The sequence below is a fragment of the Caloenas nicobarica genome, chromosome 5, assembly GCF_036013445.1.
Source record: "Caloenas nicobarica isolate bCalNic1 chromosome 5, bCalNic1.hap1, whole genome shotgun sequence".
Classification (NCBI taxonomy): domain Eukaryota; kingdom Metazoa; phylum Chordata; class Aves; order Columbiformes; family Columbidae; genus Caloenas; species Caloenas nicobarica.
The window spans coordinates 12,368,801-12,380,321 of NC_088249.1; the positions used below are offsets into that span (position 1 = coordinate 12,368,801).

The window sequence follows — 11,521 nt, forward strand, 5'->3', positions numbered from 1 at the left end:
AGATCCTTTCTTATATGTCCAGCGTAGCTGAGAAGTCCTGTCTGCTGCAAAATTATTGTCAGTGTAGTGAAGGCCTTGCTTTCAACTGGTAAACGTGGCTGTGGACCAGATGGGGATCAACCCTGAAGAACTCCTTTAAAAATATAGTCTTCCTCTACCTCCAGAAGACACTCTTGCAACAGAATCTGACAGGGGCTGGATCTAGTCTGCTCCAGATGTCATCATCCAGGGATTAAAATGGAGATAGAAAACATCTATGCTGCTCTTGAGGCAGGATGAGCAAATTAAAGTATTTCTGGCTTTAGGGATTTTCCTTCTGAAGCAATAGTGTGGGCGTGGGTTTTTTTAACTGACATGTTAATGTAACTTTGTACCTCTGTGAAAAATAAATAGAATTTCTGATGCTCCTAACAACTATCAAAATGCACCTTTGAAAACAAACAAACAAACAACTTTTGGCTGCTCCTAACACTTAAGTGAGAAGAGTATATGCATTTTAAAAGTAGTAAATCTTAGTTAAACTGGACAACTTTGCAATTCTCCTTTAACTTGCCTAACCCCGCAGCGCATGGATTTTATGGCAGCCCTTCCTTTGAGAAGCAAAGAGGTTTTGCATCTATTCCTCCCCTCCCTCTGGGGTGAGAACAGATTGCGTGCCAAGCCGTGCCCAGCTCCGGAGAGCCGCGGTGCCTCAGCCTCCCGGAGGGGACGGATGATGGGAGCGGCTCAGGGCTGCACATTGAGAAAATCACTCAGTTTACAAGAACCCCTGCCTGGTTTCACTTTCCGTGAGGCTGTTAGCATGATTAGGTAAACAGACTATGTCTGCCAGTCATTAAATAATGACAGGAAAAAGCAAGGAGGTTCATATTTCAGGGGCTACCAAAGGGATATAATTGTAGAGTACTTTGGGAAAATTACAGCTGGGAAGGAAAAGTTGCAGCCCAAAGTGCAAATCTGTTCAGTTACTCATGGAATGCAATACAGGCATTACGTGTAAATAGCACTGGGTGGTGTTAAATCTTACACAAGCTCCCCCAGCTCTTCCCTTGGTTGTGAAGATCATTTCCTGTGCCAGTAAAAAATAAAATGAATCCTCTACCAAAAATTCTGGTGAGACTATCAGCTTTTTAGAACATAAATATTTCCCAATGTTTCAAGGGCCTGAGCAGCAGCTACAGTCTAAATATATTAATGAGATAAAAGGGAGGTTGTATCTAAGTCTGAGACTCCCTGATGAGTTTGTAATCCTATAAGAATAAAACAAAGCCGTCAGCCATCCAGTTTTGTGCTGAAATGTCTATGCTTCTTACACTGCCCATCAAAGGAGACAACGTTCAGCAATTGTGGATATTGTGTTACAACAAAACAAAGTAAACAAAATACACCCTTGAACAGAGTGGCACAAGTTATTTTTTGTTTGTATAATGATCTGTAACTCTCAGCACAGCTTCATACGTTACAAACACCATCATATTCACAGGAAAGGCACGAATGCAGTTCAACCCCAGTCCTTTGAAAAGCACTTTTGCACCCTCCTTTCTCACGCTTTCTCTAGCACAGTGGATGAGACCTTTGTACTTATGCTGATCTGATTCATCTGTTTGCATCCTTGATTTAATGACATCCATGGGAGTAGCTAATCCCCAGGCCAGGACTCCAGCAAAGCCACCAGAAAGCAGGACAACGAGGAAACCTACAGGAGCAAAGGGAGGAGCAGTTAACTCGAGCCTTGCACTGATACGACTGCAGGTGTCTCAGATTTGTTAAGTAACTGGGTTAACTTTCATGTCTTTCAGCAGTTATTTTGTCCAGCTCTTGCAGTTGTGAGGTTTTCAGTGAGCTCACACAAACTGCATGGTCTCTCAGTTTCACAGCATGCTCATTTTTGCACATATCATACTGGTTCGTGCAGAGGCAGCATCTAATTTAACACCACACAAACTAGATGTGATGCAGCCTGAGAGCGCCCACACCTTCTCCAGCTGGGTTTACTTATTTTTATAATTCTCAGGAAGATGCTCTCTCTGAATGTCATGTCTTTGATCTTTTCTCAAAGTGGATAATTGTTTTTTGGAGCCAAATCACAACAAGGAAACTTAAGTGTTGTTACATTCTGCACTTGAGATTTATTCTCAAGCTCCGGACTCACCTTGATCCATGCTCCGTGATGGCTCCTGGGAGGATTTTCCCGTGTTTCATTTCTAGTTACGTACCCTTTTTCTGCATGAAGAGGATTTCATTTCCACATACCAGGCACCAGAGCGTGCCATGAACGCCCCTCCCACAGGAAGAGGAGCAGCTGCTGAGGGACCAGGTCATGCTGCGCAGCTCGCACTCCCAGGCTGCTGGCACCCATGCCAGGAGGGCACAAACGGCCCCGTGACACCAGGAAGCAAACACACAGCAACCCACGTGAGGAGCACATCTGGGTGAGGTTTCACAGGTGCTGAGTGATGTTTGCTGAGAGCCTGGTTTCCCTCAGTGTGGTACTAAATAAGCCATTTTTGCAGATAAGGCCAGATGCTTTCCAATACCTACCTGGTTTATTTTTCCCAGCTGGGGTGAGCCAGTCGCACAGAGCAGAATAGGTAAGGAAATATATCGCAGAAGAGGAGCAATCCCTGCAGAGTAATGCAGAGCAGCCCTTGTAGAGACCCCCGAAACCTTCCTCCTTGGCAATCACCTTCAGGCAGTGCAGAGATCCTTGGTACTTGGGCTTGGAAACAGACTGGGGAGATGCAGTGGAAGGATGTGGGTTCCTCTGAGTCTGCATGCGAACTTTAGCCACTTCACTTGGGGTCATCAACAAAACCTGTAACAGAGGACGATATTTTAACCTTTCATGTTTAAACAGTGTTTTGATCCTTCTCCTGCAAATTCCTTCTCTCCCGTACTTTCAGGCAAAAATATTACGTGAAACCTGCAAGTTCCAGCCTCCTCCCCTCCGTCTGTGCTAAATCCCACCCAGCAGCCACAGGACACCTATGTGAGATGCACAGTGAGGAGTGGAAGGCAAGGCAGAAATCAGCAGGGTATATTAAACACCTGTAACAACTTTTTAAACCAGGTGAGCATGGAAAGGGAATGTCCTTAGCTACAGGGTAGCATACATCAAGGCTCTTCTATTTATCTGTATTTGGAACCAAGGCCATAAAGACTTTAAAAACATTAACCTATGTTAAATGGAGTCATTGCCTGCTAGGAAACACCTAGAAACGTGACCATCGGGACTGCTCTGTAAGAGGATTGCCTGTGACTGGGTGCATGTTTCTGCCCAGCACGCCATCAGAGTGCTGGGCTGAGCTCCTGCAGATGCTGACAGAAATCCATCTGCTGATGAGAAAGTGCTCCTGAATTCAGCCTCACCTCCCTGTTCTGGGATCATGCACATTTGCCATGCAGCGTCACCTCTTAGTGATGCCCCGCTGAGTTTCGAGTCCTGGCGAGGCAACGTTGTGTACTGCCCATTGCTACAGCAACACTGTGCCGGGCTTGTGCAGCCACCGTCAGAGCACCAGCCTGAGCTCTAACACACGGAGTTACGTCTTTCTTATATAAATATATCGTCAGAGCCACTTGGAAAGTTTGCTGCCCAGGTTGTTTTCCTTCCTTTTTCTGTGTTTGCTGCCAAGGTCCATGTCGTTCTTAATAATGAGTTCTTAAGTGTTTTGGAACTCTAAACCAGATCTGGCATGAGCTGCCTGGCAGAGTGTGGCCACGCTGTGGAGCCGACAAGGGAGAGGGCAGCACAGGCAGAGTGTGACCCCTCTGAAAACAAACCCACCGGGTTTGTGCAGGCTCCCCCGTGGCCTCCCAGACAGAAAACACTCAGTGCTTTCCCAGGCTCCTATGTTTGTGAACAAGACCTCTTGTTGTGCTTTCCCTTTCGGCTGTTGACCTACCCGGGCAGCACCGGCAGCACCTCCAGCAAGAGAAACATCCAGCTTGGATGGCTTTGCGTCTGCAGCCCCGTATCGCAGCTTGCAGATGGTACAAAGGAAGTTTTTGTACGTGCCAAACGAAACAGAAGAAATCACTGATACTGCAAGGACTGATGCAGACACACCTTTGTAAAATCCCCAAATCTAGTTGGAAACAGAGATAAAACAACTTTTTGTAAAGTGAATGGCATGCAAAGCATCTACCCAAAAACACTGTCCCTACATTGCTGAGCCAAAACTTATTTCCATCTTACAGTTCACTGGCAAAGCTAAATTTCATCCTGACTTTTCTCCCAACAAATAGTTGTATGTAACTGCTGCCCATCCTCCCCCACCAACAGCTCTGCTTCTCTGCAGCAAGTCATTCATAACTGGTGTCAGCAACTCTGATGTAAGGCACTTACTTTTTCTGTCCTGTATGTTTCCTGAATGCAGTGCCAAATCCCATTGTAATGCCTCTCGGTCTGAATTCTCACCTAGGAATATAGGGACAACTTTAAAATGTAGATATTAGATTCAAAAAAACCAAAACAAACAGACAAACAAAAAAGCCATAGGAGCAAACCAGATAATTAACCATAAAATAGCATGACCACGCGATTTACTTTTTTTTTAAGAGAGAAACAACACAACCAAATAGAGTGAAATATGTTGATTTTAACAAAGATGAAAGCACTGCTATGGGACTAGATTTCTAGAAAGGGGGAGGGGAAAGCAAAAGAGCCTGTTCATTTTCAGTCTGTAGTCAAGAAATAAAGCTCCATGCCATACCTTCACTGTGTCCAGCGGATAACCCACTGCTGTGCTTAGACCACCTGAAACAGAGAGTGTGTTGGAGATGGTTAACAGGGCACATTGCAACAGAGCATTTTGCCCCACTGTGCGAAGTCATTGGGGGAACAGCAGAAAAATGCAGCTTCGGAGCCCTGCCATGCTTGGCACCAGACCTTTTTCAAGCTCCAGCAATGAAGTTTGAGCCAAGAATGACAAAGCAGAATGCTCAGATTTCTCTCTGTGACCAAGACACTCTCAGAGAGGAATCCAAGTGTCACAGGAAACTAATCAGGAGGAATAACACCCCAGTACAAGCCAGGACTGGGGAAACACTGAGAACACCACTGCAGGAAGGCTGAAAAGATGACTTGTATGATGTCAGACTGTTTTTGTTCCCTCTCTCACCTGAAGCAGTAAAATATCTTTGGACTATGACTAAGCACCCTCATGTGAGGTGCAGAGCATCCCCATTCACACAAGAGGGCCTCTGGAGCAATTTTGGTTCTCCATGTTTGATTTGGAAATATTAAGGAATAAAAGCAGCAGTCACAAGGACATCTGTAAAAGAGAGGTGGTCCTCAGGCATTACAGGCTCTCAGCAATCTTGAATCTTGTAGTCTTGAAGACTAGAGAGGTACTTCTGCTGCATCCTGCACTCCAGGGACAGGACACATGCTGGCTGCACTTTACAAAGCACATCTAGAGCCTTGGGTGCAGAATTCATTGGGCGTTAGGGCCCACAGCACCATGCTGGACTAAGCCTCTAAGGTGCACCTCTTTCGTGCACCAGACTGCTGCAAGAGCAGAACAAGGAGCAAAAATGAAGGTTTCTTTGAGCCCTGGCAGGCTGGTGTGACACTGGGGTGCAGCAGAACCACCAGCGCTGCTCTGCAGTGAGGCCACTCGCCCTCTGCCGCTCGGGGCTCAGCAGGATTACGGGGCAGCGAGGGATTAGCGATGGCCACGCGCAAAGCCGGCATGCTCAGCAGCACGCCCCGCGCGCCAGCTGACCGCGACTCCCTGCCTGCGGCAGTGACAGCATGTCCAGCCTGATGGAGGGGGTTGTCGGTCCTCTGTCAACAGCCAAGCTCGTTTTGAAACCTTAAAATAGCTGCTGGAGTTGGAAATGCAATCAAAGTTAATGCCTTGATGGCAGATATGGAGAGTGAAAGAGTTCAAACATGGGCTTCTCTTGGCCAAGGAACAGATAGATCACCCACTGTCTCTGCCTGTCCACTGCATTTCTCAGCTCTAATCTAAATGCATCTGTTGGCAGATACAACAGATGATAAGAGCTGACTAGCTCACTTCCTCCCAGTACATCTGCTGCTTAAGACATCTGAGACGAAATCAGGCTGGAGGATGATGGAGCTGTATCCATGTGAGTTATTTAGATGGAGATCAAGCTCATAAAAGCGATGGATGAGCCCTTCAGGGAGCCAGGCAAAAGATACTTAAAAATGTATTAGTCACTGTGAGCACTTCGCTAGGCATGTTCATGTGTGATTACACGGCTGCTTGGGAGCTCTGGAAAGCCCTACTGCCTTCTGGAAAAAGCAGCAGCTGCTAGTGTGAGCCACCAGGAGACAATCTCAAGGTGCTTTACTCAGAAGAAAAGAACCAGCAGCCTCTTGCTTGAAGAAAAATGAGGTTTCTGCTGTAAAAACATCTATCAAATCTGTCACCAGATAAATAGCAATGAAGATTAAAAAGGGGCCAAGAATTTCAAAACCAAAATGAGATCAGATTGGAAGAGAGACAGCTAGAGTGATCACACAGAGTAATATGACTCAAAGGAGAAATGCTTCTGGTCCAAACAGAGAGCGACAACGGACAAAGTCACCCGGGGCCACCTGCACTGTCCCAGATTCCCGGCCATCAGCCAGAGGCAGACAGCAAACACGGGCCCCGCCAGCCGGCGAAGAGCAGCGCATAAGTCAATGTCAGTGTGACCGTGCTGACCTCAGAGGCCAGGTCCCCTGGCCCAAGAACCTGTCCCAGCCAAGAGAGTTTGGCATCGCATGGGTTTCAGACTTCTGAACCTTAGAGGCAGCAAATGCAAGCTGAGCAGACCGTGGTGACTCAGGGGAACCATGTGCCTTGCACAGCTAAGTCCTGGCTTGTTCCACCAGCTCAGAAAGGTAGGAGCCTTGTTTTGTGCACATCAGGTACCGAGGCTGATCTGGGTCAGTGTTTGACAAGAAGTGTCCTCCCTTCCACAGAAATTGCCCTGTTCACACTTTAAGATGCAGAAACATCAGCAACATAGACAAAATAAAGCAGTTTTGCCCAAAAACATCCTATTTCCCATTGCTTCTCAGTCCTAAAGTCTCCCACTCACCTTAGGTCCTCCAAGAACCAAACATTTCCACTTTATTCCCACTCCAAACCTCTGAACAACCACAGCCTGCCATGCACTGCACTCCTTAAGAGCCAAAGCACTCCAAGGAGTTAAGCTGTCAGAGCTGAGGAGCTCAGCCAAGTCCATCAAAGGCTGATGAAGAAGGGCTCTGCACAACGTCACACAGTATAAATAGCCTGAGACAAAGATAGCATGACCCACACATGCCCTATTTGCACAGCAGAATCGAACAAGGCCAGCAATGTATAGCATGGCATGAAATATGGGAGAAGGATCTTGTGAGACTCCTGCTGAGTAACACTGCATCCCCTGTGACTAGGAAGTAAATGGCAAAACCAGGTGAATGATGTTCGTTGGGTTGTAGTGAGCCATTTTTCATGCCTACTTTATTGGAGACATTCTCAGGTATTGTGCGGTGGTTGCAGCATCCCCTGCACACACACAGAGTACAAGGACAAAACTGGAATACTCGGTCTCTTCACCAGTCAGGACACTTCAAACAGGTAATTCAAAAATGGAGAGATCCTGGCAACGTGGCCACTGCAATGGTCACAGCAGAGAGCTTGCCGCAGCCATGTGGAGCCCACCAGGCTTCAACAGCTCTGGGCTGTGGGCAAACACCTGGTTGAGAGACCCAGGGAGAAGCAGGAATCATAGCCCTTGCACTGGATGGGGAGACAGCAACTTCCAAAGACCTTTACTTTGTGAAGAGCTGGGAACATAAGAAGTGCCCCATACCCTAAACAATCTGAACTCCATCCAGTAACACAGCCCTGGCAGTGGCCAGCAGAAGCTGCTTTAGCTGTAAGGACAAGGAGACGGCATGTTCTCTCTGTAGGAGGACTATTTTATCTGTCCTTGAACAGCGTGTGACTGGTGTGCAACCTTGCAGTAAGATGTGGAGAAGCCCAGGCAGACCCTGCTGTTTTGTCAGTGCTGGGTGAACCTCAGCTTCCCCTTCCCCAATCTCTACACCTCGCACAAGAGTCAAGTCATCCCCTGCCATGGCCTGAGCTGCTGTAGTAGCAGGGCTAGAAAATACATATGGGGTCATAGGAAAATTCAAGTTGGAAGGGACCTCGGAAGGTCTCTAGTCCAATCTCCTGCTCAGCTTTATTGGTCAAGAAGGACATCCTTACAGAAGAGCTGCTTTCCACAACATTCAGCCCCATTTAGTAGTTACTGAAAGTCTCCACAGTCACTGAGCATGTTTCTCTCACGTTGTTTCCATCTGGAGTCACAGCAGATCACTGTTTCCCTGGCTGAAGATGCTGAGCTTGTCCCATGGCCGCAGAAGCAATAACTCAGTGGAGATGCACAATATTTGTGCAGGTGACTGAGCTGGGCTGGATCATTCCATGACATTCAAAAGGGGCAGCAACTCTGCTGGTTTTCTGTGGTGCTTAAGCCATGTTTTGTGCAAAACACTCTGAAAACAGATCAAGGTCACAAGAATGTAATTGACTAAACAGAAACTCTTATTATTTATGCTGCTTCTTGAGTTGTCTGATGCACTTCAGCTGAGTTTGCAGCCTCCTTGGGAAAGCGACAACTGCTTCAACTGTAACAAACACAAGCCATGAAATAAGCTCAGGACCAAAACTACCCCAGTTGTCACAGGTAATTTTAAGGGTCCCACCCTTGGAATCCACTTCATTTTGGGGTAAGGACCGTGGCCCTGAAGCCCTGCCCAAGTACCTTGCACATGTCTATGTGCAAGCTCCCAGCAGGGAACAGCATGCCACGAAACACCCCTGTTTGCCAATGAAAAGTCGCGTTATCCCTCTTAGGAAAGCTCCAAGCTGGACACAGATGACGGGATGGAAAATCTTGCTCTCTGACTCCCTGGGACAAGTGAAGTGCATTAAAACAAGCAGAGACATTTCTGGTCCCAGCTGGAGCTCCCAAGCCTGCATCCTCCCAGGATCAGCCTGTTTCCAGGGCATTCACGGGAGATGCTTGCTGCATGGCAGGGTGGCACATGACGCTGGTACCCCGACAGCAAGGCATCACACAAACCGTGACCTAGCACGGGAGCTGAGGCTGAAGGCCAAGGTGAATGGCCACTTTGAAACTGTGTTTTCAGCTCTCCACATTCCCTTGCAAAAGAAGGTTATCCTTAACTAGCTTAACCACAACTGTGCCAACAAAGGAAAGAAGTCCAAGGAGCAAACACAACTGTTGCTGCCCTGCTGAGATGAGGTCAGTCATTAACAGGAGGTCTCAGAGGAGGTTTGGTGAATCCTTCTGGGATGGGTGTCCTGTTGCTAGCCTCAGCACAAGACTACCATCTCCACTGGGTACTTTGAAGTCAGAAAGGAAAGAGGGAAAGGGAAAGCTGCTATGGAGCTGCTGGTTAGATTCCCCTCTCCCATGAAGGGTCCTTCCTGAGCAGGGTCCCCCAGCACCCTGGGAAGTTCAACACCCCGAGCAACTGGCACCTCCAGGGCTGGATGCCGCTGAGATGCCAGAACCTCACCCCACTTGCACACTTTGCATGATGAGCAATAAGGGTGTAAAACTCATCATGGTTCTTCCCAGGGAATTCACATCTGCACCAGGTCCACAGGCTGCTCCTGGTGAGGGAAACTGCCAAATTCCAGAAGATCTCAAAGTGAGATCTGACGTGCAAGCTTGGGCTGGGCGTCTCAGCCATCTGGCAGGTTTACCTGTCCTTTCTGGCAGTGGCAACTCCAAGGCTTTTGTCTTGGTATTCGATACTCTGTTAAGTCTGGGAAGATTTCAGAAAAAAAATGAGACCAGTGACTAAGTTTTGTTGTTTAAAACAAAGCTGGGTTTGAGCGGTAAATGTCCTAAAAATGTCTAGAAATAAATCACATTTTTCTCCTTTTACTTTTTTTATATATAAGTAACCTATTTTCTCCCAGCTCAAAGCCTGCTACGCAGCTCGCCTGCACTGAAATTACCATCACAGCTGCAACCTAAACTAAGCCAAAGGTCGTTCATTCAGACTGTCCTCACTACAAAAAGCCATGCCTCTACCCCTCCCGTCTCACAAATCACATTCTCAGCCCCCCAGAGCTGTGACCTGATAGCCTGCCAGAACCCCCTGGCACCAGACACGCGAAGTTTTGCTGTCTGGGCATTACTCGCCAGTTTGTATCTGCAGCAACGCATTCCACTTAGTGTCTTCCTATCAGAGTTTTGTCCTGTCCCGCGGCAATTAGGCTGGAGAAGATTGCGCGGCAATGACCTCAGCCGACAAAATTGCAGCTCTGCCTCTCCAGTAGCTCTGTGAACCTGCTCTGATGACATTTTCCATTTAATAAGGAAGAATGCACTTTTAACAAGCAGCCCCCATTGAAAAGCTCTCAGCTCTGCCATTGAGACCTGCCCATTAGCTAAACAAGAAAGAAACACAGCAACCTGCTTTCATCAACAAGCACTACTTCATGTATTTACCTCCAACGGCTCCGGCAATGAAATCCATCCAGACTGAGTCTGCTGCCTTAATTACCCTGATTAAGCGTTAGGGAGGTAGAAGAAAGGAGGATACCGGTTCGGTCCTTCCAGAGCACCGCAGGTCCTTTGGAGACAGTGCGATTTGCAATATGAAGCACCTTCCTACTGTCTTGTCTTGCCTCTGGGGATTGTAAGCCTTGTGAATACTGGATGAATTCGTACACTCGAGGCGGAAACGGGAAGCCTGGAGCTGTTCCAGGAACACAGTGAATAAGTAATCCCGTGAAACCCAGCAACGCTGTGCCAGGGCTGCTGTCCTCAATGCCTTTCTGCTTGGAAAATCACGAGGAGTCGTGCCTTGCAGGGTAATGCCAGCTGTGATGGGGCCGTTCCCCGTTGCACTTATTAACCCCAGAAGACAGCCTTACACCCTTGTTTGCCAGAGGACACCTTTGCCCTGCACCATGGAGATGTGGCACAGGTGGCTGTGTATGAGATGCCTCTTTCCCCTATCCCAGTGCACCCTTCCTGCTTCTGATGGAGCAGACCCCCTTCCCAGCAAGGAAAATTCCTTGTAGCCCTTACCAAGGAATTTTCCTTGGCTTTCCTAGCCCACTCAGTTGACCCTAAACCTTTGCCCAGACCCCCACAAATTATTACCTACTGTGTATACACGTGGTGAAGCCCAGAAATAAATTCAACCACCTACAAAGCATTTGTTTCCCTTTCAGGGTGCAGGGTAGTTTCCCAAGTGCCCAGAGGAGCTCCGGCTTTTCACTTTTGACTCAGCCTCCCAACCCCCTTTCCAATGTCGGCTCCTTGCTGAGTTCATTGGCCGAGTAGGAATCATTATTGCTGCTGCCCATGCTCCAGTGTTTCACCCTGCAGAGGAGATGGATTTTGCCAGGAGGTTGGTCCAGTACTTAATTTTTTTCTTCCTAATTTACACCCAGCACAGGGTGGTGAGCTCAGCAGAGAAAAGAGAAGAGCACAGAGAGAGACCTGCTGATCAAGGAGA

General features: G+C 47.7%; 1 protein-coding gene across 1 annotated transcript; it reads right to left on the minus strand.

Moving 5' to 3' along the window:
• Window positions 1-1,409: 1,409 nt before the first annotated feature.
• SLC25A47 (solute carrier family 25 member 47) lies at window positions 1,410-10,664 on the minus strand. The gene is made up of 6 exons (XM_065636610.1): window positions 10,504-10,664; window positions 4,716-4,759; window positions 4,349-4,420; window positions 3,906-4,088; window positions 2,542-2,815; window positions 1,410-1,696 (listed from the first exon to the last, which is right to left on the minus strand). The coding sequence occupies exons 1-6, from the start codon at window positions 10,529-10,531 to the stop codon at window positions 1,410-1,412; spliced, it is 888 nt and encodes a 295-aa protein (XP_065492682.1). The 5' UTR covers window positions 10,532-10,664.
• Window positions 10,665-11,521: the final 857 nt, after the last annotated feature.

Bases quoted from the DNA above. Each gene is read 5' to 3' on its own strand.
- SLC25A47 (XM_065636610.1), bottom strand. From the start codon at position 10,531: ATGGATTTCATTGCCGGAGCCGTTGGAG. The intron at 4,089-4,348 runs GTAAGTGCCTTA...GTTTCCAACTAG, and splicing joins AAACATACAGGACAGAAAAA to ATTTGGGGATTTTACAAAGG. The intron at 1,697-2,541 runs GTAGGTATTGGA...TTGCTCCTGTAG, and splicing joins AGCTGGGAAAAATAAACCAG to GTTTCCTCGTTGTCCTGCTT.